This window comes from Indicator indicator, chromosome 15 (assembly GCF_027791375.1).
Source record: "Indicator indicator isolate 239-I01 chromosome 15, UM_Iind_1.1, whole genome shotgun sequence".
In the NCBI taxonomy this organism is placed as follows: Eukaryota; Metazoa; Chordata; class Aves; order Piciformes; family Indicatoridae; genus Indicator; species Indicator indicator.
In genome coordinates, this window is record NC_072024.1 from 19,667,368 (window position 1) to 19,693,986 (window position 26,619).

At 48.7% G+C, this 26,619-nt stretch overlaps 1 protein-coding gene across 1 annotated transcript in view; it reads left to right on the forward strand.

Moving 5' to 3' along the window:
• Positions 1-2,568: 2,568 nt before the first annotated feature.
• The window catches only part of BSN (bassoon presynaptic cytomatrix protein), a 112,817-nt gene continuing 88,766 nt past the window's right edge, over positions 2,569-26,619 (forward strand). Inside the window, exon 1 of the mRNA XM_054387353.1 lies at positions 2,569-2,741. Coding sequence (XP_054243328.1) covers positions 2,569-2,741 — 173 coding nt within the window. The remainder of the gene's footprint in view (positions 2,742-26,619) is intronic.

Sequence of the window (26,619 nt, forward strand, 5' to 3'; positions counted from 1 at the left end):
ACTTAAGCAGAGCTAATTCTGGAGAAGAGAAACGTGGGACAGGGTCTGCAGGAAGCCTTTTACTTGACTCTCTTGCATAGTGCACTCATCCCTTCAAGGTAGGTATCTACATATATTAAAAAGTGACAGGTCTGCCTTGAGCTCTCTGGCCTGAAGCAAGGTCAGGGAGACCCTTCCAAGATAGGCAGCAGTGAAGGTCTGGGTGTGTGTCTGGTGAGGGATGTAGGCTTCCATTTGGGGATGCTGGAGAGCTGGTCCCAGCCTGCAGTGGAGGTATGAAGAAGGGCTCTCAGAGCTGATGCTTTAGCCCTGGTTTGGGTATCTGTATTTGCACCTGATCCAGCCAGCCCTGTCCCCTGCTCAGTGACAGCTCCTACAACCACTCTGCCCAAACCAGCACCACAGCTATGGCCAAGGTCCCCTCCAGCAGGGACAGTCTGTGTGAGCTGGCATCTTATGTTCCCCTTCTGCTGGGTCTGTTGCCCCCATTAATTTCTGTTTGAAGATAAACTGGGCCAAAAGGTTCTGCTCAGATTGCAGTGAACAAAGCACCTTCAGCAGGTTGGTGAAGCCACCATCCCTGGGGGTGTTCAAGCAGTGTGTGGACCTGGTGCTTAGGGACAGGGTTTATTGTCAACCCTTCAGTGCTGGGTCAAGGATTGCACTGGATGGTCTTTGAGGTTTCTTCCAACCAGATATATTCTGTGATTCTGTCATTTGTCACTTGGTGGGTGGTATTTTCCATCATCTCACTATCTTCGAAGCTCCTGTTGCCTGGGTTTTGGCATCAAGGAAGGTTTCAGTCAGGGCTGGAGTGTTCTGGCTGGGCAGAGCCTGAATGGGGGCTGCTAGTAGGCTGCTCAAACCTCTGCTGAGGTTAGCATGGATGTTTGAAGTCTTCTGTGTCTGCAAGAAAAATACAAATCCAGCAAAAAGCCCCAAAACAGAACAGCAGGGATTTTTTATTGGTGTGCATTTGTTTGGGTTTTTTTGTGTGGCTTTGTTTTTTTCCCCTGTTCTGGCTGTGTTGTCAGTCCTGATCCCTTTTCACCTGCTTTTGTTCTTTTTTGAAGTTGCTTCTGGTGTGTTTTTGCTCTGCTTTAGCACATGCATTGTCCCCACCAGGCCTGGAGCCTTTTCACTTCTGCTTGATGATGATTTCAGCTCCTCAAAATCTTTTTGTGTGATACAGCTGGCTTCAAGCAGGACAGCAATGATCCACAGCTGTGGGCATGGCTGCTCCCAGGGCTAGAGAGAGAAAGGGCATGACAGAGAAGGGCCTGAGGCTCTGTCTCCCTGGGGCCTGTGTTTCCATTTCTGTGGAACGGGAGGTGAGAAGGTACCTGCTTTCATGTTTATTTGAGAATTTATTGTAGTGTGGGTGTTGAGTCACAGCTCATAAAAAGCAGCTGCTGGTGGTAGATGGTTGGAGCAGCACCACCCCCACTGCAGGGCCTATGGCCAGGGCTGGAGCTGCTTGGAGGAGCCACACCTGGGAATCCACAGGCATTCCCCCCATAGGCTCCCCTCAACTGACCTGATCATATTGGAACAGCGGGTCAGAGGCTGGCTGTGGGGGGGCCAGCTTGGTGGGCAGGGGGTTCCCAGGGTGTGGGGGAAGCCATGGAGTGCCCCAGCCTCCTGTGGGAGCTGTGCTCTGCTATTGGCAGTGTTCATTATTGCTGATGTAAATGAGTGCTGTGGGGGAGGAGAGGGGGAGCTGTCATTGTGCAGCTGCAGTGCATGGTGGGAGCCCAATGGCACCTGTGTGGTGAACTCATCAGGCACCTGTGACCTCATGCAGAGAGGGCATTCCTGTTGGCTGAACACTGCATGAACTAGGGGGGAAGTGCAGTCTTGGTTGGCTGGGCTCTTGGTGACCTCCCTAGGGAAGGGGGGGTGCTCATTGGCTGGCAGACAATGATTTCCTATGGATGTGGAAAGCCTATTGGCTGGCAGGGTGTGCTCTCCCGGAGCAGCACATGAACTCGAAGGTGAAGTGGGACCTAATTGGTTGGTATGTGCTATCCTGCTGCATGACCTCATGAGCATGTGGGTGCTCGTTGGCTGTCAGGGTGTGACCTCATGTAGGAGTGAACACTCATTGGTCATCGAGGTGTGACCTCATGGAGCCTGGACGTTGATTGGCTGTTGTGTTGTGAGCTGTGTGCTCGTTGGCTGTTGGTGTATGACTTCATGGGAGACAGACTGCTCATTGGGGTGCAAGCTGCTGGAGCGCCGCCTGGCGGGCGCAGGCGTTGCGCAGCGCCAATTGGCCGGTGGGTTTTGGCGGGGCGGGGCGCCCTCCGCGGACTCACGCCCTCATTGGCTGCCCGGCTGCAGGCCCGCGGGGCGGGGGGCACGTGCCGGCGTGAGGGGCGGGAGGTGGGGAGAGGAGGCGGGTCGTCGTGCGACGATTGGTTGGGGAGGCGCGCGTGCCCGCGGCGCGAGCGGGCGGGCGGGCGGCGCATGCGTGGGGCGGTGGGTCGAGGCGGCGATGGCGGCGCGGGGCTGATGGCGGCGGCGGAGGCGGCGCTGCGCTGAGGGAGCGGTCCCGCCCGGCCCGCCATGGGCAACGAGGCCAGCCTGGAGGGCGGCGGCGAGGACGGGCAGCTCCCGCCCGCCGCCGCCGGGGCCCCGCCGCCGCCAGCAGCAGCCGACGCCGCTGCCTTTTCCAAGCCTCCTTCAGCACCAGGCGGCGGCGGACAGCTCCCGGGCAACGCTGCCGGGCCCGGGCCCAGGTCAGAGCGCGGGGGGCGCGGCCAGGGCCGGGCGGGCGGCGGAGAGAGAGGGGGCAGCTGCGGGGAGCCGTGAGTGCGGGAGCAGATGGGCTGCAGGGCTGTGGGTGCTGGCGGGGTGCGGGGGCGTGGGGCGCCGGGACTGGGACCTGAATGCCCAAGGGGTGCTGGGGGCATCGTAGGCAGGAGGTGTTGCTTGATTGCAGTTCTGTGAGGTGCAGGCTGGGGTGCAGGAGGTGGCTGGCAACATGCAAACAGGAGATGCTGCTTGCATATAGATTGGGGTCCTGGGGGGCGCAGACATAGGAGGTGGCACTTCGGTGCAGGTTTATGGTGTGCAGTTTGGGGTGCTGGAGGGTGTGCAGACAGGATGTGCCAATTGGCTGCAGTTTTTTGGGGTGCGAGTTGGAGTGCTGAGGGGCACAGAGGCAGGAGATGTTGCTTGGATGCAGGTTTGTGTGCAGGAGGTGGCTGGGGACATGCAGACAGGAGATGCTGTTTGGGTGCAGTTTGGGGTGCTGTGAGGCCTGCAAGAAGGAGGTGCCACTTGGGAGCAGGTTTATGGGGTGCTTACAGGTAAATAGAGGCAGGTGAGGGTAAGAGGGGGTCGTGCAAGGGGCATGAACTGATGGAAAACCAGAGTGCTTTCTGGAGGGGTGTAGGCAAGTGGGCAGGCAGGCAGAAGGCAGGGGGTGTGGGCTGGCAAGGGAGGTGGAGTGGGGCTTAGGAAGCAGACAGGGGCACCTAAGGCAGGTTGCTGCTGGAAGGGGTAGCCCCAGGAGAGCTGGCAGCTTGGGGACACTCCTCAGTGCTAAGGGAAGGCAAGGGTGTGGTTTGAGGCTGGGTGCAGGAGAGGGATGACATGCCCTCAATAAGGAGTGCAGATTTTTCAGGGGCAGGAGAAAGGTGGGTGCTGCCCAGCTGGGCACAGGCTCATCAATGAGGGCCGGGGCAGTTGCAGGGGGAATGGGGTTAGGAGGAGGGAGGGACGTGTTTTGGGTTTGGAAAGCATGGACGGGGCGATCCAGTCTCAGTTGGGGGATGGCACCTGGCAGCACACAGCTGACAGCACCAGGGTGTGGAGTGCCCCCAACATAGCCACCCCAAAAAGCTGGCACCAAACAGGAAAGGTCATTATGTAACAGGAGGGACGTGCAGCCCTGCCAGGAGTCATCGGTGCAAAACCTCGCGGGGAATGGCGCTGAGCTGCTCTCCCTCTGCCAGGCAGTGCCAGTCAGGAGGGAGATGCTGCGTGGGAAATGGGTGTGGGATTGGAGATATTCCTCTGAAAAACACCCAAACCAGTCCTAAAATACCATCCTCCCTGATAAAATAAATGCAGGGAGCAGAAAGTTTCACAGACGGATGCAGGGGACTCTGCGGGCGGCTTGCCCACAGCGCGTGGCGAGGTGGCAGTGTTTGGGGCTCTCTGCCTCGCCTGTGCAGTGCTGAGCTCTGCTGGTCTTGCCAGTTGTGTTCCTTCAAATGGGGAAAATGCAAGTGGAAGCTCAAATGGGAGGTTATGGTCTCGCCTGGCGATGCTTTCCTCTCGGTCCCAGCCAGTGGGCTGCAATCACCGATGCAGGCTGCACTGTCATATCCAGACGGATTCAGGGAATACTCCAGGGTGGCTGGGCTGCAGGCAGCCTTTGCTTGGCAAAGATCTTTCCTAACTTTTACACAGAGTGTGGAAAAAATATCCCTGAGTGAAATCTTGCCCATTTTCCTTTGCATTTTTTCCAGTTCACTTTACTGAAGAGTCACCAACCCCTTTGCTTCACACTCTGCTGGCCAGAAGTTGTTCATAGCTTGCTCATGGCAATTTAAAATACCTGCAGGGCCGTTTAGGCTGGTGTTAGAGGATCAGCTAAGAGAGCTGTGCAGATTGTGCCATCTCTGTCTGGTTTTGGCACTGGTGCCAGGCTCCCCCATCACTGCCCAGGGTCTGTGCTTGTTATTGGACTAAGGCTGGGGTCACAGAATCACAGCATGGCAGGGGTTGGAAGGGACTTTTGGGGATCATCTAGTTCAACCAAAGCAGGATCACACAGAATAGCTTGCCCAGGATCACAGTATTCAGGCAGGTTTAGAATGTCTCCCTAGGGTCCCAGAGCCCATGGGGCTGGTGGGGTGGAGGAGCCCAGTCCTGCAACACTGGCTGTCCTTGCTCCTCTCCTGCCAGACACTTCGAGTTGGTTTTGCCAGCCATTTTCAAGCCCTTGCATGCTGAGCTGCTGCTCCTGCCCCTCCTGGGGAGCTGCTGCTGGGGAGCTGCCCTCCCTCGCAATTAATTAACGCAATTTAAGAGGTGAGCCACGCAGGACTCTGCAGGCTGGCGGCAAAGGCTGCTGTGGAGCGGCATTGGGATGGGGAAGATGCTGATCTGTATTGGCGTTTAAGAACTGAGTGTGGGAGGGGTGTGAGAAGCTGAGATAACACTGAGGGGGGTTTAATTCAAGGTAACAAAGAGGAAATGAAGGAAAAAATAGACCTCAAGGAGAAAGTCATCTTTGTGAGATGCAGGAGTGGGCATGTAAGGTAGACCAGATGTAAAAGGTTTAGCAAAGCCCAGCTCGTGCTGACTGAGCAGCGGTGCAAACACTGCTGCTCCAGAAATCCCACATGGCAAGGGGAAAGAAAGCAAATTGCTCTTAATATCTGGGCAATATTTTTTTTTTAACTGGAGCTAAGTAACCTAAACCTGTACATGAGCCAATGAGAGCCATAGTGGTGCTACTTTGTGTAATTCTTCACAATTCTTCTTGCTTTGTGTTAAGCAGGTAAATAGCCTGAGCCCCTCATGTGGGGTAGGCTGGATTTGGGGGGCTTGTATTTAAATTTGTAATCACTGTTTTCAAGAAACTGCATATCAAGGAGAGACTTCAGAGAGTAGAAAACATCCTGGGGAAGTAACATCTCCTCACTGGGTTGCAGCATCTACTGCCACTTGTAAACTTTGCATGCGTTGGGTGAGGTGCAGCAGAGGCAGAGGGTGAAGCGGAGATGGGCACAGCACTTGCTGTGAGGTGTCAGGCTCTGCCAACTCTGAAAGAGGCCAACATGGTGCAGGGTTGCATCAGGCAAGGTATTCTCAGCATGGATTAGCAGACCTCACTCCTGTGCAAGGCTGCTAGAGTCTCACCAAGGAGGATTGTGCCCAGCTCTGGTGCTTGGGCAGGGTGGTGCTTAGTTGGAGGAAGAAGGAAAGAGATGCTGCTGGTCTGCCTAGACAAACAGAGCCTCTGTGGCCTGAAAGGAGATGAAAAGATGGAGCATTATAAGCCATAGGATCAAAGGAACACAAATTGGTTGCAGACGTGCTTGGACTGAAAACTTGCCAGCTGCCTTGCAATGGAGTCCTGGTCTGCTCTTCCACAGAGACCCTGTAAGCAGAAGGGACAAGCTCATTTTACACTGCTGTTGATGGATTGATGAAAAGGGGTTGGATGGCAGAGCAGTGGTGATCCCAAGGGTGGAAATGTAGCTTGGGGCACAGTGTTTTAGATGGCTGCTTTTCCTGGTATCTTGAAGAGAGATTTTATTGCTTTTTCTGATCATATTTGTCTGTGCCTGATTTATGCCAAAATCATTCAGATTTTTGGTCTATCTACTGCTTGGATGTGGAGCACGTAAAAGGCTTTTTGATGCCTGGACATATGAGCTAAGGCTGAAGGATGGGAAAGGGGAAGAGGGTTGGTCTCCTGGGAAGCATTGAGGACTAGCCATAAATACATATGCTCAGTGGGAGCAGTGGTGCTTTTAGCATCACTGTTCCTCTGGAGCTGGGAAATGCATGTTGCAAACAGCCAGGCTGGGCTTTGAGGTCAGGGGGAAGCTTTCTCCCACAGCAGAGATCAGTGGGACCTTTGCTTTTGGTGATAAAGAAGCTGCTCTATTGAATACCACAGAATTTCTGAAGTCTTCAGATAGGCTTACTGCAAGTTGAAGGTCTTGAAGAGACCAAGAAGGGAAGTTTCTGGTACTAAGTAGTAGCACCTCCTGTGTGTGCTGTAAGTGTTCTCCTAAAGCCTTCACTTGGCTTGGAACAGCAAGTCAAGCGTTGGTCCTGTTCACCTTACTATGCATTTAGTGTCAGTCTGTTTGGCTGGTGGTGGGGCTTGAAGGGAAAAATCAGGTGATAGAAAAGAGTATAGTCAGAACAGGACTGAAAGAAGCAACCTTCCCATTTAGAGAAAATAGCTCAAGTTCAAGGAAAAAAATGTTAGTACTGTCCAGATGCTCTGCCTGCCCTTTTGGTAGCTCCCTTGCATATAGAATCATAGGATTGGCAGGGTTGGAAGGGACCTCAAGGGTCATCTAGTTCCAACCTTCCTGCCATGGGGAAGGGACACCTCACACTAGATCTGGTTGCTCACAGCCACATCCAGCCTGGCCTTAAAAACCTCCAGGGATGGGGCTTCTACCACCTCCCTGGGCAACCTGTTCCAGTGTCTCACCACCCTCATGGTGAAGAATTTCTTCCTAACATCCAATATGAATCTACCCATTTCTATTTTTGCTCCATTTCCCCTAGTCCTATCACTACCTGACACCCTAAAAAGTCCCTCCCCAGCTTTCTTGTAGGCCCCCTTAAGATACTGGAAGGCCACAATAAGGTCTTCTTGGAGCCTTCTCTTCTCCAGACTGAACAGTCCCATAGGAGAGCAGCTCTAGCCCTCTGATCATCTTTATGGCCCTTCTGTGGACATGTTCCAGCACATCTATACCCTTCTTGTAATAAGGGCAACTGGGTATTGGCTTTATGTTCTTGCATAAGTATCACAGCAATAGTAGGTAATAAATCTATACATAAAAGCAATTTAAAAACAAAACAAAACAAAAAAATTGCCTGTTTCTTTTTAAATGGCCACTTTTCACAAGCTTGCAGAAATGAGCAGTCAATGTCCATTTCCATGTGACTGTGCTGGAAATACAACAAGGCTGTGTGATGTGATAGAAAACCAGGCTGTGGCCAGGGCTTGTGCTTGGCTGGGTAGCCAGCTCCCTGTCTGCTGTCCCCAAAGAGACTGAGCCCCAAGCAGCACCATACAGAGACATCACCATCAGAGGTATCACTGGAAAAACTTTTTTCTCAAATATTAAAGTAGCTTTTTCCTGGCCTTTTGCTGGACTGCAGTCTGGTGGTCTGGAAAATCCTTCCACGTGCCTGTGCCTAGTAGGTTTTAGTTTATAGATTCATAGAATTGTTTTGGTTGGAAAAGATCTCTAAGATCAAGTCCAACCATCAGCATAGCACCATCATGGCTATTAAACCACATCCCTAAGTGCCATGGTGTGATGGTTTGAAACTGTCTTTTTAATTTTTTCCTTGCAAAGTTCAAAACAGAGAAAGTGAAAGAGTATAAATAAGTCACTATTGGGTGTAAGAAAGCAAAATAAATATTGTTCTAAACACTTCCATTGGATAGATAGAAATGTTTAAGAACTATTACCCAAAACAAAGTAGGCACTCTGCACATTCTGCGTTCGGCAGTGGGGGCAGTTGCTGGGCTGTCTGACTGCTGTTTTCTTCTTCTTCTCTTCTGGCTGAAGACAACACACACTGACCTTGGCAGCTAAGTTAACAACTTTCTGCTTAACTAACTCTGCTTCTCTGTCCAGGGGGGTCTGGGGGAAGCTCCTGGGAGAGGGAGAGGCCCCTTTGGGAGGGTCCCCTTGGGGGGAAGCAAAGGGAGATCGGTTGTGCTTTTCTGTTGATTGTATATATTTGTGAATGCTGTGAATTTTGTATATTTGTACATATTCATTGCATTTCTCTGCTTGTAAATACAGCCTTCATTTGCTTCCAGACTGGGCTAGCCTGGTTACTTGTTGGTGGGGGGGAGGGAATTTCAGCTGACACTGACACACATGGCTACATGATTCTTGAGTAACTCCAAGGATGGTGACTCCACTACCTCCCTGGGCTGCCTGTTCCAATGCCTGACCACTCTTTCAGTAAAAATGTTTTACCTAATATCCAGCCTAAACCTCCCCTGGCACAATTTCAGGCCATTTCCTTTCTTTGTATCATTTGATACTAGGGAGAAGAGGCCAACACCCACCTCACTGCAGCCTCATTTCTGGTAGTTTTAGAGACTGAGAAGGTCTCCCCTCAGCTGCTTCTTCTCTGGACTAAAAAATCCCAGTTCCCTCAACCACTCTTCACCAGACCCGTTCTCCAGACGTTTCACCAGCTTCATTGCCCTTCTCTGAACACGCTGCATCATCCCTCACTGCTGCTTTAGTGAGGGGCCCAAAACTGAACCCAGTACTTGAGGTGTGGCCTCACCAGTGCCAAGCACAGGGTGTGATCACTTCCCTACTCCTGCTGTCCACAGTATTGCTGATACAGGCTGGGAAGCTGTTGGCCTTGGCCACCTGAGCACACTGCTGGCTCATTATTTGGTACGAAGCATTTGGAAAGTCAGGATGGAGCTCAGGCTGAGTTTAAGCAAGCAGAGGAAGAATAGATAGGCAACACTTTGAGCTCAGAAACCTTGTGTGAGCAAAATAGAAAGTAAAAAGGAGTACCAAATGGCTTACTTGATGGAGCAAGTCAAAATATTTTCTGTGTTAAATATCCTGCTGGGCTCCTCTTCCTCTCCTGTGATGGGAGGGGGGTGGTGTCAGCTGCAACATGTCTCCCCTTTAGTGTTTTACATCCTTCTGATAGCTCTGACAGCAGCTGTTAGGCCCCTGAATGTAGATGGCACAATTCTGGGTGCTTAAGTAACTCCAAAACCTCGTCTATGAATGTGCTCATCAATATTCAAAATGTTTGGCATCAAATATTAATGCCTTTATTTCCTAAACAAATACACAGATTTGCAATCTGCTTCGCGGGTTGGGGTTGCTGCAACCAGCCTGACTGTTCCTCTGGAGGCATTGTGCCTCTGTGCCCTTCCCTTCTGCTGCCTGAGAGGCTCCAGGGTGCCCCTTCAGCATCTGCTTCTGCTCAGAGAGCAGGAGGGCTCCAATTCCTTTGCTCTGTTGGCTCATGCTGGCTGAAGAGCAGGAGAGAGCTTTGGCTCCTTCTAACGCAGCTTACAGCCATTTCAGAGCTGCTTTCTGTGCCCCAAAATGTGGAACACTGGTGGTCAGCCTCTTCCACTGATGTTCAGTGGTGCCACAGCTTGACCTGTGCCACTGGGACCTGTGGGTCCCTCCTTCCTGTGGGTTGTGCTCAGCAGTGTGATGGGCTGGCTTCTGCTTCTCCAGCACAGCTGAATCAAACTGTGTGAGCTGAGCACAGACTTGATGCTTCCCATCATGTTTCCAGTTCAGGGCAAAGAGGTATTCAGTGCTGTGGCATATTCCTGGAGTTTATGCTGGTTGGGGAAAACTCACCGTGCACCTTCCTGCCAGGGAAGCACACCCAGCCTCTGTGCAAGCCTTTGTCCCCCATTTCCTGGTCTGGGCTGGCTCACCACAGGCCAAGGGTGTTGTTCCAGCAATCCTCATTTCCCAGTGAGGGCAATGCACCTCCAGAAGGATGTGACAGGGAGTTGGGGTGCACACAGGTTGGGTGGATGGGTTTCTTGTCAAAGGCTTTCTGGTTTTTCACTAAATGTGGAGGTAAGGTTATCACATCGGCTTTGCTGATGAACGTTGCTGCTCCTGGATGCTGCCCAGACCTTTTTCTGCTGGTGACTGGCAGCAAGTGCTTGTGGTCATCCTGGTCCCACACGTTCTGAGCTGTTACGAGCTGGTGCACGTGTTTTCTTGAGGTGGAGATTGCTGCAGCTGAGCCATTGCTGCCTTTCCAAACATCCCTCTGAGTGACAGGTTTGTTATTTTTGCATTGATCTGTGGACACGACTGTCCTTACAACCAGGGCTTCTTGGTGACCCTGAAGCACTGCTGAGCCTGTCAGTCAGGGCTGGGCTCGCTGTACTGCTTCTCATGTCACTGATGCTGAGAAGTTTTTCTAAGTACAATGAGCTGGCTCCTTGCTGAGCACACCCAGCACCTCCAATGAGATGCTGAGGAGCCTGCAAGAGAGAGCAGCATCGTTGCATCCCATGAATGCTGCCCTGTGCTTTGCAGTGAAGCTGGAGGACATGTTCCCTGGGGACTCCTTACCCAGACTTTGCTCATATTTAACATCTGAAATGACTTAACTACACTGGTGATGGTACCTTGCTGACTCTTGGCCTCTTTAGAGCTGACCAGCCTGTGAATCATAGAATGGCTTGAGTTGGAAGGGACCTTAATGACCATCAAGTTCCAACTCCCCTGCCATAGGCAGGGACACCACTAGAGCAGCTTCCTCAAAGCCTCAGCCAGCCTGGTCTTAAGACTCCCAGGGATGAGGCGTCCACAGCTTCTCTGGCCAACCTGTTCCAGCATCTCACCATTCAGGTAGTAAAGAACTTCTTCCTAATGTCCAATCTAAATCTACCCTGCTCTGTTTTAAAACCATTGCCCCTTGTCCTATCATCACACACCCTTATAAAAAGTCTGTTTGATATCAAAGATAGACCTTGGCCCCGTTAACACACTGGGGACAGTGGTTTGGTGGGGTAGGATGCAGCAGGTCCCTGCCCATGCTGAGCTCCTCAGAGGCAGAGGAACTTCATCTACCAGGTCAATACAGGCCACAACTGAATGCAATTTTAATTTTGTTCATTTTTCTCTGGTTTTTATTGTTTTTTTTAAGTGTCACAGTTTGGCTGGAGATGAGAAGTGATGGTCTGCCATCCAGCCTGACTTCTGGCCCTTGGTGGTAAATATTGTTACAATGGCTAAGAAAGGCAAAACAATCTGGAGTCAGAGCTCCAAGCTAGCTGAACAGCAATGAGATGTATGTAAACAGTGAGCATAAATAAGTGTAGGAGTAGTGTGTCAGGGGATGCAATGGGAAGTAAGTTCACAAAAGGCTTAAATCAAAGCTTCCCTTCCTAAGAGAAAGAGTCTCCCTCAGCCCAGAACTGTGGTTTCTGTGATGTGCAGCAGATTAGCTGCTCATTCTGGCTTTATTCCCTCTGAAGATGTGATTAAATAGTTTGGTGCATTCATTTTTTGTCAAAAATGATTTAGTTGTGTTTCTAGGTCATTGTCTATTGAAGAAAAATGTGTGTTTAATGTGGTGAAGTGTCTTAGACATCTTCTAAGAAGAGCTACAGCAAAAAAAACCCAAACCCAAACTCTTCTGCCCAGTCTGTCCCCAGACCTTTTTCCTGTCCCCTGTCCTTGGTGTCTCCTGCAGCAGCAGACCTTGAAATCCATTGCTTACAGGTCACCTCAGCAGCTTGTCCTTGTCCTCCTCTCCCTTCCTGGTGTTGGGAACAACCTGGAAAGAACCGAGAGGAACGTTGCCACTCGGAGACCATTAGTGCTTGCTCATGCTGGGTGCAGTTGTCCAAGAGCTAAGTGACTGTGACAGGATGTGTAAGGTACTGGTGGGCAAAGGTAGGAGCACAGGACCAGAGAAGACCTCTGGGCCATTACCCACTGGTAGCCACCATTAGACACCCCATTGTATAGACTAACAGAATAACGACAGATCTTGAGTGGGCTGCTCTGCTTTGCAAAGCCAAGAGGCAGCCATAGATTTGCCTGTGGTAGTCCATGTGTTTGAGACATGCAGATGTAGTTTAAGCTCCCTGAGGGGTAACAGCACCTTCAAGCCCAGGTGTTCAAGGACTCAGACTTGTGCCTACCTGGACAGCTGGTTTCTTAGTAGGAACTGATGTTGAATGGGACACTCACCCATTTCTGGTTCTGCAGCCAGATGATGGTTTGTGTTGCATGGCTGGGACACAGCAGGGGCAGCCCTTGACACGTGGGTCAGGACTCAAAGCTGAGCCTTTGAAGATGGTGTGATGGTCCTACCCTTGTCTGCCATGGCCCTCTCCTCTGTGTTCACAGCCAGGCAGCAGGGCATAAGGAAGGGACATGTAATGGACACTAAGTTTTCTCGATGAATGGCAGTTATGCAGGGACTTTCTTGAGTTGCAGCAAGCTCTGCACAGGCTTCTCTGGCTCATAAGAAGCTCTTTTCCTCCTTCCTGAACACTGTCGAAGCTGTCCCTGTGTTTCTCAGTGTTTTCTCATTCTCTGTGAGCAGGCTTTAGTGCTGTACTGTGACTTCTGCCCATGACTGTGATGTCCTGCAGCTTCTGAACCCCTGTGTAAGGTGCAGGCAGCGCAGGGAAATGGTTGAATTACCATCCCTAGATGTATTAGAGAGACATGTAGATGTGGCACTTAAGGGCATGTTTTAATGTGGACTTGGCAGTCGTGGGTTAATGGTTGGATTTGATGATCTTAAAGGCCTTTTCCAACCTAAATGAATCTATCTCCTGCCTATGACTTGCTGCCTGACCCACCTGCAGTCATCTGAACCTCTGCTACCTGAGCATGCTTAGCTCCTCTCCAGAGAAAGAGCACCTCCTCCTGTCAGGAGGTTTTTCCCCCTTTTCTGAGTTGCAGCACAACCTAGAGCAAGCAGCTGCTCTCTGGAAAATGCATCCACTCTGCTTGAATTGTGGGTTTCTCCGAGCAGGGTAGCGACCTGTTCATCGCTTGGCTCTGGGACCTGCTAGGCACCACAGTTTCTCAGATATGACAAAGCAGTTTCCCACACTGAACAGTTTTCAGATGAGGACTTGACAGCTCCTCTGAGGGCCACAGAAGGAAAAATTCACCTTGGACCAAAGCATTGCCTGGTGCAGATGTGACAAAATAGAGTGTTTCAAGTTTGAGGTTGGCACGTCCTGCTCCATCCAGCCTCATGTGCTGGAGGCACAGGTGTCTGTGTAGCTACTACAGGGTAGGGAGACTTTCAGAAGCCAGATGTCAATAACTGAGAGCAGCCTTTGAACCATTTCTCCTTTTTTTTTTTTTTTTCTTTCCCTGCCAGTAGAATATTGCCTTTTAGCCTGTTTTGAGACTTTCCTGGAAGTGGAGGCTTGCTAGCTTCTCTAATGGCTGAGAGAGACATGAGGCTGATGCCAAGCTCAGAGCCTGGCCCCAGCAGACATCCCTTTACAGGACCAGTGGATTGTAGTCTTGTGAATGTGGGGATTTATTTTGGAATTTGACTTTAATCATGGATTTTGAGCGCTGTTAGGAGATGCTTGGAATATGTGACCTCTCCTGACATGGTGTCAAGCTGCATCTCAGGGTGCTCTGTCCATGGAAGTCATATGCAAGCATGAAGTCAATGTTAGAAATGTCTTTTTCTGTTATTAAATGGAGTCAGAGGGGTTCTGTCCCTCTTGTAAGCCGACCTGAGACCCAACTGGGTCTGTTGTGGGCTCTTGGGTATGAGAAAGAGCCTGTGGCTTGCGTCCTTCCTTCATCGGTCTAGACATGAGGAGTATGGAGAGATTTTTGCCATATTTAATGTCTGCAAAAGGATGAAGCTGTGTGTGGGAATTACTTTCCAAGATTGACATGTTGTAGCTGTTAACCACTTGGTTTTTTTTTTTAACCAGAAAAACCAGATTGCAGCCTAGGAAAAACAGCTACTTTTTTCTTCTTTCATCTCCTAAAGAAAACATTTCAGTTACAGAGATGTGAAGTGATGAGTTATAAAATAGGAACAGTTGAAATTTGGAAATGTATAATAAGTTCTTAGGGGACTTGGTAATTTGCCTTCCTCTTGTGAAAACACCAAACCAGCTGATGGTATGGAGCTTATGAAAGGCTGGGAGAAAATGCAGTGCTGAACTAGATCTCTTTCAACGTTGACTCCAAACTGCACTTTTTTTCCCTTTGATGAAACATGAAATTACTTTTAATTTATTTTGTTCCAATCCTAGTTACATAAACTATTATTTGACTGTACAGCTGGACTGAGAAACTGTAGGAGGTCTCACGTTTAGGATTTTGCTGCCTCTTTCTCATTAAGCCTACAGACTGATTTCTTTAAATGCACCTATTAATCTTCTTAGGGAGACAAATTATTGTTTGGTTGGGGTTTTTATTTCTTTTTTTTTCCCCCAAACACTAAACTCCCAGTTAGCAGCCAATAAACACTGATGGTTTGAAGCCTTTCCAGGTATTTCTGCACTGCAGTTGGACAATGTGATGCCAGCACGTGTTGGCCTGGCCAGGCTGGGTTTGATCTATTTAGCTTAAGCACCCGAGGTAGTTGCAGCCTAAACTGTGCTTATCATGCTTGGCAATAGCCTCCAAGCCTGCAGGATGAAGTAATAATTTTCCAGGCTGTCCAGAGAAGTAGTGGAGTCACCATCCCTGGAGGTATCTAAAAGACACATAGATGTGTGACTGAGGGGTGTGGTTTCATGGGGGACTTGGCAGTGTTAGATTAATAGTTGGACTCAATGATCTTAAAGGGCTTTTCCAGCCTAAACAGTTCTACGATTCTATGATTTTGCAATATGCTTATCCAGTACCTTGTCTAAGGGTAAATTCTGTTGTGTTGTTAACTCCAAGTTTAGGGTTTCAGTGTGAGGTTCCAAGTTTGGGACCCATTAATGCAGTACTTGTAGGACCAGCAATAGGATGCAGTGAGCCATGTGTCATCCTTGAAGTACATAGATCTTTCTCACATCTCCTCTGAGCTGCATTTTCTGCCCACCAGTGGTAACCTACCATAGTTTGGGTTTCTTCTCACCTGTTTACAGCAAGGTTTCTACATGATCATCATCATTGAGTATTGTGTCTGTCCCTGAAGTCCTCAGCACAAGAAAGACATGGACCTGTGGGAATAAGTCCAGAAGAGGCCACAAAAGTGATTAGAGGTCTGGAACCCTTCTGCTGCAAGGACAGGCTGAGAGAGTTGGGACTGTTGAGCCTGGAGAAGAAAAGGCTCTGGGGAGACCTTGTGGCCTTTCAGTACTTAAAAGGGCTGATAAGAGAGATAGGGACAATCTGTTTAGCAGAGTCTGTTGTGACATGACAAGGGGTGATGGTTTTAAACTAAAAGAGGGAGATTTAGGTTAGATATCAAGAAGAATTTTTTTACAGTGAGGATGATTAGACTCTGGCACAGATTGCCCTGAGAAGTGGAAGATGCCCCATCCTTGGAAACATTCCAGATCAGATTGGATGGGGCTCTGAGTAATCTGATCTAGTTGAAGAAGTCCGTGCTTACTGCAGGGAGGGTTGAACTAGCTGACCTTTAAAGGTCCCTTACAGCCCAAACCATTCTACGGTTCTATGACCTTGGCAAGAAGTGGGCAAGGATATCAGGTAGTGATTTTAGGATATCAGGTAGTGATTTTAGGATATCAGTGATAGGACTAGGGGGAATGGAACGAAGCTGGAAGTGGGGAGATTCAGACTGGATGTGAGGAAGAAGTTCTTCCCCATGAGAGTGGTGAGAGCCTGGAATGGGTTGTCCAGGGAGGTGGTTGAGGCCCCATCCCTGGAGGTGTTTAAGGCCAGGCTGGATGAGGCTCTGGCCAGCCTGATCTAGTGTGAGATGTCCCTACCTCACCTATGGCAGGGGAGTTGGAACTATATGATCGTTGAGGTCCCTTCCAACCCTGACTGATTCTATGATTCTAACTCTTGGTAGCAATCCTTTGGACTGCTGCCCTTGCAGACCTTTGCTGTCATCTCCATGCTATTGGGGATGGCTCTTAGGAGGGTGGGGCAAGCACGGTCAGGCTGCTCCTAAAACACATCCGTGTGCTGTCTGCTGCGATAGGAACTCGGGAGATGTCTGCAGCAGATAGCGCTGGAGCAGATCGTGTCACGGCCGGGCGACACCGGCAGCCTGCCGGGAGGGCTCCTGACGCCGGCGTACGTGAGGAGGTGTCGCTGAGCTCTGCTTCCACCGCTGTGAACGGGGCTGTGCTGCTCAGCATCTGCCCCGCCTGCCCCTTTGGCTTCAGGGCTCCTCTGCAGTCCCAGGAGTGGAAATTTCCAAGCTTTCTCATTTTCCCTCCTGTTTGCAAGTTGCTGTGGATGTTTCGTTTGGGAATCCTGAGCTGGGGAGCACACAGGGAAAAGAAATGGTTTCCATTTATACATAGTCGAGATCTTTGGGTCTGCTGGTCCTGCAGGAGCACGTCCGGCCCGGGTGAGATCCTGCCACCTTGGGCTCAGCAGCCAGAGGCAGTTTGTGCTCCTTTCTGTCCTTTCAACCTTTCGTGGTGGTGATTGTCAAAGCAGGTAAAACTCATTTTCCGCTTTATTAGTGGGTTTTGGGTTGTTACATGACATTTACGACAGAACATCAGTGGAGAAGATGGTCCCTATTACTACATCATGTGCCACTGTACCTTAACCTGGAAAAAAAAGGTTGTCCAGAGAGAAAATTCCAAAAAGTATCTCCTTAGGTGTCTCTGTTGTACTTTATCTCTCTTCTTTCTCATCAGCTGCACTGGTTAGGAGAGAATTCCTGATGGCTACACAACTGGGTTTCATCCAACCCATGTTGATAATTACCAGCTTAATTTTGATTTATTATTAACCGAAACAGTCCTGAACACTCTGAATTAACAAATTTTCATGACTTTATTTTTCTTTTAAATAGAATCATAGAATGGTTGGAAGGGACCTCCAAAGGTCATCCAGTCCAACCCCCTCTGCAGTCAGCAGGGGCATCCTCAACTAGATCAGGCTGCCCAGAGCCCTCTCAAACCTCACTTTGAATATCTCCAGGGGTGGGGTCTCAGCCACCTCCCTGGACAACCTGTCCAGTGTTCCACCACCCTCATAGTAAAGAAACTGTTCCTAACATCCAATCTAAATCTGCTCTTCTCTAGTTTGAAGCCATTGCCCCTTGTCCTGTCACTGCAGACCTTTGTAAACAGTCTCTCTCCATCCTTCTTGCAGGCCCCCTTCAGGTACTGGCAGGCTGCTGTTATGTCTCCCCAGAACCTTCTCTTCTCCAGGCTGAACACTGCAGCTCTCTCAGCCTGTCTTCATAGCAGAGGTGCTCCAACCTCCTGATCATTTTTGTGGCCCTAGACAAACAACATCATCTACCTTGCTTTAGGTAGCAGTAAAATGCCTTCTGCTTATCAAGGTATGGAAAGTCTGGTTCACTTACCAACTAAACTACTCAGCTTTAAATTTTACCTGCCAAGTTTAGCCTTTCAATGGGAATGTGAGGACAAATACCTCAAATATGCAGATGTATCAGTCTCTTTCGGGACAAATGTTCTGCTCTGAGGGAAATGCACGAGGGAGTAAGGTGCTTCAGAGAACTGCAGACACTGGAGAATGTTTTCCTTTGATCCTATAAAGAATTTGGCAGGGGAATTTCAGACTGTCCTGTTTCAAAACTACATTTAAACTGAACAGCTTGAAATATTGAAGTTGATAGTGTCTCTGACAGTATTGGTAATGTATTGTTCTTTGGGTTTGCTTTATCTTCCCTGTTGTGAATAACAAGTTTAACACACCAAAGTGTAACTGATTTAGAGTTTGGTTTGCCATTCACATGGGAGCTTCCAGTTCAAATCTCTGAAAACCAGGAAGAGCAAATCCAAGCCATACAAACAGCTGTATTGACCCCATCCTGCAGCTGACTGGCAGTCCCAGGGCAGTGTCCTCAGCAGGCACTTGCAACCATAGTCTTGTCTCCAACAACTGACATTATTGGACCACATGCAGTGGTGTGGAGATCAAGAATGACAAAACATCTGCAGCTGAGAAGGGGTTTCTGACAAACACATTCTTGTTAAATGGTATCTGATTGTGCTGGACATGAAGCTCTCCTGGCAGGAAAGCATGGGCTTGTCAGTTTTCCATGTACCCTTCAACATGGGCAGTACTTGGAGCTCTTCAGGGAGGACATGACCTGATCCCCATTTCACAGCATCACAGAATGTCAGGGGTTGGAAGGGACCTTGAAAGATCATCCAGTCCAACCCCCCTGCCAGAGCAGGATCACCTATACCAGGTCACACAGGAACGTATCCAAATAGGTTTTGAATATCTCCAGAGAGATACTGCCCAAATCATCTTATCATCATCTCCACAGAGCTGGGGCTCTTCAGCCTGGAGAAGAGGAGGCTCTGGAGAGACCTGATAGCAGCTTGCCAGTACCTGAAGGGGGCCTGCAAGAAGGATGGGGAGAGACTGATTACAAAGGTCTGCAGTGACAGGACAAGGGGCAATGGCTTCAAACTAGAGAAGAGCAGATTTAGATTGGATGTTAGGAACAGTTTCTTTACTATGAGGGTGGTGGAACGCTGGAACAGGTTGTCCAGGGAGGTGGTTGAGGCTCCTTCCCTGGAGATATTCAAGGTAGGGCTCAGTGAGGCCCTGGGCAACCTGATCTAGTTGGGGATGGCCCTGCTGACTGTGGGGAGGTTGGACTGGATGACCTTTGGGGGTCCTTTCTGGCCTGGACCACTATGATTCATTCTATGATTCTGTGATTTTGATTGCTGTTCCATACCTTAGATGGCAGCTTTCCTGGTAACCTGAGGCAACAACAACAACAACAAAATGAAGGACCTAAATGGCCTGGAGAAGATTTAGAGAGACAATTATGAGATGGCCAAAACGCTGTGAGGTGCAAAGACACAATTGCAGGATGGATAAGGATGCTATGATTTTTCACAGACAGACACACACACATATACAAACAGAAAATTGAAATCTTGTGTTTGATTTGGCCAGGCTCAAACAAAGAGGGGTGCAAAGTCAGAATTCTTCAGCTGCTGCTCACTGCAGTCACCAGGAGCTGTCTGTCTCTCTGCAGTACAGTAGCCTGACTTCCTCTTCTGGAAATTGCTGCTCTAACTGGGCTTTTCTTTCCTTTTTCTAAAAATATAAGCTGGGTTCTTTCTGGTATGTCATTACCACCTCTTTTTTATCAGCACTTCTCTTTCTGATGGATCTGCCTAATTTTTTCTGCCTGGATTGAGTGTTGTTCCTCGTTCTGGGCTGAGTTTCGTTGATTCAAGCTGTCAAGGAGATGCATAATGATTTTTTTTTTTTTGCATCAGCTTTTAATTTTGGGACATGAGTGGAACTCATACGAAAAAAAAAGGGCCATGCAGTCTTCCCAGCTTCTTAATGGTCAAACACCAACTTCTTGCTGCTGAAGGTTTTGCAGAAGCACAGGGACAAATGTGGTGTGGACAGGACAATGGATGGAACCGGACTCCTGGAACTGACCCCTCATTATCCACCAGCAGTAAATTGCTCTCATGTTGGAATACTTGCTTACAGCTGCAAGAATCCCTCCAGCTCCTGGACTGAATCAAGGCTGAGACTAAATAGGGAGCCTTGCAAAACCAGACCTTTATGCCATTCTCTGAGGGGGGAAAAAAGCCAGAAGCAAGTCAAGGGAATGGGCTGCTCTGCTCTTTGAATTGCTTTCCAGAAGGCCTTTTTCCCAAAATAACTTAATTGTCTATTTTTTGGTAGATTGTTCTATATTTATGGATGAGCATTGCATTGACATTTTCTGAGAACTGTCCAAAATGGCTTGAAGAACCCTTTGCATAGCATCAGTATCTCATTTAGAGCCCACCATTACATGTGGCCATGGCTGTCTCATCTGCTCTGCATTACTCTGTGTTCCTTGACCTTGGGTTTCAGCTGCTTTGACATTTTGAGACACCCATTTCAAGAGAGTCTTCTAAAGGGTTTTGCATTCAGGTTTACTTTGGAATACTCTGAATAGACTTGTATGGCTCAGCAAACTTGTCCCTTCATTGTTCCCCTCCTTCCCAGGCCATTTATCCCATGGCAGTGTCCTGCAACTCTACTGGTGAAATCCTGACCCATCTGCCTCTATTCTTGGCCTCCTAAAATATGAGCAATTATTAACCTAAAAGAAGGATTCCCTTTATTTTGCCATCTTTTTCTTGTTTTTTTTTCCCTTCTGTCTAGATTTTTCTCCTGACATTTCTTCTACTGAGCTGATTTTGCAGAGTAATCCTGTAAATGAAACTGATCTGGTGTGGGAACCTTCATAAATTTCTCCTTAGCATGGCAAAGGTTGCATTTATCTTTTCTTTTACGGTCTTTCATTCCTTAAATATTTCTGTGCATTTCAGTCTTCTTTCAGTTTTTCAGATTCTTTGGCAGATTTCCTGCTTCTAAAGCTTTGGAAAATATTTCTCTCCTCCCGTTCCCCTCCCAGTTTACAAGTTGTTCGTTCAAGGAAATTTTTGGCATGCTTAAAAAAATGAATTTGACAACATTTCGTTTGTTTTGTTGTTTTGTTTGTTTGGTTTTTGTTTGTTTTGGTTTTTTCCTCATCTAGATACAATATTTCCTTTTTGAAGGACTACTTCTTCCTCCACTCTTTAATTATGTTGCCATGTTATGGCCATGTCTTAAACTCTTTTTTGATAGTATTTGTTTTCCTGAGGCTCTAATCTGCTAACAGGTACCATGGAAATTTCCCTTTCATACCTTCCCACCTGCTGCTTTTATGCTGCTTTTACTCTAATTTTAACAAACTTTCTCACATTTTGAATTATTATTTTCCCCCCATCTAAGTCTGAATATTCTAGTAGTATAGTAGTAGTAGTTTGTGTGCTTTTTTCAATCCAGCAACAAAGCTGGTGAGGGGTCTGGAGAACAAGTCTTAGGAGGACCAGCTGAGGGACCTGGGGTTGGCTAGTCTGGAGGAGGCTGAGGGGAGGCCTCATTGCTCTCTACAACTCCTTGAAAGGAGGTTGTAGAGGGGTGGGTGTTGGTCTCTTCTCCCAAGTAACAAGCAATAGGACAAGAGGAAATAGCCTCAAGTTGCACCAGGGAAGGTTTAGATTGGATATTAGAAAAAATGTCTCTACAAGAAGAATAGTGAGGCATTGGAACAGGCTGCCCAGGGTGGTGGTGGAGTCACCATCCCTGGAGGTGTTTAAAAAATGTGTAGCCATGGCACTCAGAACCTGGGCCTGGTGGTGTTGGGTTGATGGTTGGTCTTGGTGATCTTAGAGGTCTTTTCCAACCTCTATGGTTTGAAGATTCTAAGCTGAGTCTCTTATGGTCACTGTTACTGAACATTTCTGTCATCAGTTTTGGTATTTCAAAGTGTGTCACAGGAGTGAGGCAAGAGCAAGGCAGCTCTGTTCTGTGTTGCTTTAGCAGTAGTTAACAACCTAAACAAAGAACTGTGCCAATTAAAGCTGGTGAGGCTCTCATGGTGGGGGAGTGGGGTTATAATCATAGATTTACAAGATAAGCTTTCCTGAGCCATGTGCCATAAAAATTCCTCAGCTTCATGCCATGGGTTATCTTTTGGCTTTGCTGGAATTTCATAAACACAGCAGAGTAATTCATGCTGGTGGCTTTACTGGGACAAAGGTCTTCAGTTAAACGTGACTGTGGCACTCAGCTTCCACTGCTTCATTGCTGGAGCTTGCTTATAAGATGTAAGCAGAGGGAGTGGCTGCCCCTGGGCTGGGACACTCTACCTTGTCATCCTTGTCCTTTCTGGTGCCCACAGTGTTTTCAACATTGTCATGACCCTTTGTGAGTGGTATGATTTGTAACATGCATCGATGATTTGCTCACAGCCAGCAGCTGGAGTGGGGAAGGATATGGAGGCCACACTAGGTGAAAATCAGATTGAAGAGACAGCTCCAGCCTGCACCTCACTGTAACTTTGGGGACATTTATCCCCACTGCCCTTCCTCTGTATGCTCCCTGGTGTTGGTTGCAAAGCCATATCCCTGTGGCAGGGCTTTTCATCATTTCTTGCAGACCTTCCAAGTCCTGCAGTAAAGAGGAGAGGAGCCTGCAGCAGCCCCTGAGCGTGGCCACCCCCAGTGCTCCCCTGAAGGAATGTGGAGTTTGATGTGGGACTTCACACGTCAGGCAGATATGCTGAGCATCCTCCCCTTGAGCAATAGCCCTGGGGTCAGCAGCTGGGGTGCCCACTGCCTCCTCTCCTTCCAGTTCTGCCTGATGGCTACAAGGCTGTTCTTCACCTGCACCTATGGTTGAAAGCTGACCTACCAACTGCACCCACTGACTGGAAGAGCTACCACTCCTCCTTGCTTTATACCTTCTTTATACCTTCCAGATACTTCTTGAGTGCCCAGAGAGGTGCAGGCAGTGAATCAGACATGCCATGGACTTTTCTAATAGCTCTGCATTGACCCCAGGGATGACATTTCTGAGCGTGCACAGCAGACCCAAGGCTCCTGCTTGGCATCTGGGTCCCCCTGGCTCCCAGCAGCTAGCTGTACTGCTCCTCTTACTGTGAAGCTCACTGCATCACAATCAAGAAGTGGCTTCTCCTCTGTCTCTGGGAGATTTTAGATGTAGTTCTCTGCTATCACAGAGGGAACAGATTTTTCCCTGATGCTGAAGCAGAATGGATGTTGGACACCCCACTTATCCCTGAGAAATTTTAATGCTTTGAAGTTCAAGATCTTAAATGTTCTTAGCAACAGTTATATTACTTGAAAAGGAGACCTGGTTAAACCTTTCAACCTTCAGTGTGCCCACTCCTATAAAGCTATCTCACAAAAAATCTCTTTGGTATGTATTGGTCTGAGATCATTACCCACAGGCTCTTCTGTCACACTAGCTGGTGGTGGCTCTGAGGGGCTTGGTCAAGATCCTGACGGTGGTGGCTGCACATTTCAAGGATCAGCAGCTGAAAGAGCAGCACATGGTGGTCTGCAGGTCACTTGGTGATATTCTGGCTTATGAAGGCTCATTGGAGGTAGGCAAAAGTCTCTCCTGAGTCCAGGTCTTGGGGTTCTTAAAGGCTGCTCTGGACTCTGGGGAGATAACTTGCCTTGCATTCAGTTTGCAGATGCTCGTCGTGGTCTGCATGGTCTGGCTAGTAGACATCAGATCTTGGGGTTCTCTGGAGAGAAGTCTGGGGATGCCAGGCTGGTGGGTACAAGCAACCCTTGCTCTGATTTTATCTTGCAAAGTGCCCTAAAGGAAATGGCCCTGTTTGAGGTACAGGCAAAGTGAGGGGCAAAGCAAGTGCTTATTTGGTACATAGCAAAATGGAGAGAGGAGAGGGAGAAACTTGAGTATGAAGGGACCTACAGCTGTCATCTAGTCCAACTGCACTTGCAAAAAGACAGGGCATGGGAATGAAAATAAGCAAGTAAATGTTTTATTCTGTCCTAGACCCCCACTTTTGGTCTGTAGGATTCAGCTAATAAGATGGCAGGTGCTTCTCAACATACTCCATACAGAAGTATGGGTGACACTGATGTGTTAGCCTGGTGCTGACTTGACTCTGCAGTATACCAAGTCATGCACCTCAAATGAAATGAAAATGAGGTGAACCTCATGAGGCTCAACAAGAACAAATGCAGGGTTCTGCACTTGGGCTGGAACAATCCTTGCTGGGGATGAGGTATTAGACTTGGGGGTACTGATGGATGAAAAGCTGGACATGAGCAGGCAGTGTGTGCTTGCTGTCCAGAAGGCCAATCACATCCTTGGCTGCATCAAAGGATGTGTTGCCAGCAGATCCAGAGAGGTGATTCTGCCACTTTACTCTGCTCTACTGAGACCTCACCTGCAGTACTGAGTCCAGGTCTGGAGACCTCAGTGTAGGAAGGACATGGACCTGATGCAGCAGATCCAGAGGATTGGCCTCAAAAAAGATCAGGGGCTTGGAGCACCTCTGCTATGAAGACAGGCTGAGGGAGCTGGGGGTGTTCAGCCTGGAGAAGAGGAGGCTCTGGGCAGACATGACAGCAGCCTGCCAGTACCTGAAGGGGGCCTGCAAGAAGGATGGAGAGAGACTGTTTACAAAGGCCTGCAGTGACAGGACAAGGGGCAATGGCTTCAAACTAGAGAAGAGCAGATTTAGATTGGATGTTAGGAACAGTTTCTTTACTATGAGGGTGGTGGAACACTGGACAGGTTGTCCAGGGAGGTGGCTGAGACCCCACCCCTGGAGATATTCAAAGTGAGGTTTGAGAGGGCTCTGGGCAGCCTGATCTAGTTGAGGATGCCCCTGCTGACTGCAGAGGGGGTTGGACTGGATGATTTTTGGAGGTCCCTTCCAACCCAGACCATTCTATGATTCCAAATGTGAATATAAATTGGAAAACTTCTGGGTTTTTTCTTCCTTTCCATGGATTGTGCAGACCTCTGCATTTTAAGCTAAGGGAAATGCTGGCAACAGTGCTGTGTGTTATCTTCTGCAAAACCAGGGGCCAGAGGAGTGAGGTGGCATGCTGTGCATCGTGGTGCTGATAGCCCCATGGCAACATCACACAGAAATGTGGCTCCTCTGGGGAATGCAATTAGTCTGCTGCAGTAAGTGCAAGTGGCTTATGCCACCACCAGCCTGACAGCCCCTCCTTGAGCCCAGGGGGTTTAGCAAGGAGGCAGAGGACTTGAGGACATCATGTATCCAGTATCTGAAGGGGGCCTACAAGAAAGCTGGGGAGGAACTTTTTAGGATATCAGATAGTGACAGGACTAGGGAGGATGGGACAAAGCTGGAAGTTGGGAGATTCAGACTGGACATAAGGAAGTTCTTCACCATGAGAGTGGTGAGAGCCTGGAATGGGTTGCCCAGGAGGGTGGTTGAGGCCCCATCCCTGGAGGTGTTTAAGGCCAGGCTGGATGTGGCCCTGAGCAACCTGATCTAATGTGAGGTGTCCCTGCAGTGGGGTTGGAACTAGATGATCCTTGAGATCCCTTCCAACCCTGACTGATTCTATGATCCTGTGTTCCTCTATACTTAGGAGAACAGGCATGTGTGTGGAGGTTTGGGACCCGAGTGATTGCCTGGATGGGGTGAAATCCTTGAGCAGAAGCTCACATATATACTGCTCAGCATCAGGAGATGTGCATTAGGGATGCCTCAGTCATGGGGAAAACGCCTGCCAGAAGCTGCATCTTGTTTGCTGGGGATGAAGCTGCCCTGGAGCACAAAGCTGCAGGAGAACATTTTCCACTGCTCACAAAAGCAAGTCATTAGACACCATGGCCTTTCACAAGAGTGCTTGTGTTGCCATCTAATAAAATGGTCCCTGACAGTTTCTAGTCACCATTTCATGTTTTCTGTTTCCTTTTCAGCTGTGTGGCACTCGCTGGTTTTAAACCACTCAGTACATAAAGTTCCAGCACAGGCTTATTCCTGCCTGGACAAAAATGTCTTTAAGTGGATTTAAGCAGGTGCTAATTTTGAATTCTGTAACTGCTGCCTTTTTTTTTTTTTTTTTCCCCTTGGTCAAAGCAGAATCTGATGCAGGATCCCAATGACAGGACAAGGGGCAATGGGTGGAGGTTGAGGCATAGGAAGTTCCATGGAAACACAAGGAAAAATTTTTTCACTGTGAGGGTGACAGAGCACTGGAACAGGCTGCCCAGGGGGCTTGTGGAGATACTCAAAATCTGCCTAGATGCATTCCTGTGTGATCTGCTCTAGGTGATCCTGCTCTGGCAGGGGGTTGGACTGGATGAACTTTCAAGGTCCCTTCCAGCCCTTAAGATTCTGTGATTCTGTGGTCCCCTGTGTGGATGTAGCACTTCCAGAGCTCCAAAGCTGCCACCAATAAAAGTCCCAAGCTGGGTGGATGTTTTAGCATCACTAGTGAGGGATTTTCAGTGCATGGCCCTGCACATCAGACACCTCTTTTTCTGTTTATTTATTAAAAGGTTGTGTGTCCTATTTTCTGGTCTGACTTGCTGACAGGCACTATCTACCAGCTTATATTTGATATTACCCCATGCAGTTCCTATAACCATTAGGAATCATGTTTTTCTGAGTCAAACTCAGTGCCGTTTGACCTAGAGTGCAATTCTCCTTTTGCTTAGCTACACCCACCCCCCCCCCTTTTTTTTTTTTTCCTAAATAGGTTATATTCAGTGATTCTTAAAATCAGTCATGTGGATGTTCACATCAGGTTTCAGTCAAACCAACTAGGTCAAATCTCTGCTCGTAGATGAGCAGCTCTAATTCTTGTTCATTAATCCAGCCTCCCTCTTTTGGGTGTGAGCATCTATGCTTCTTCTTTCTCATGCTTTATCTTGGTGCTTATACACTTGC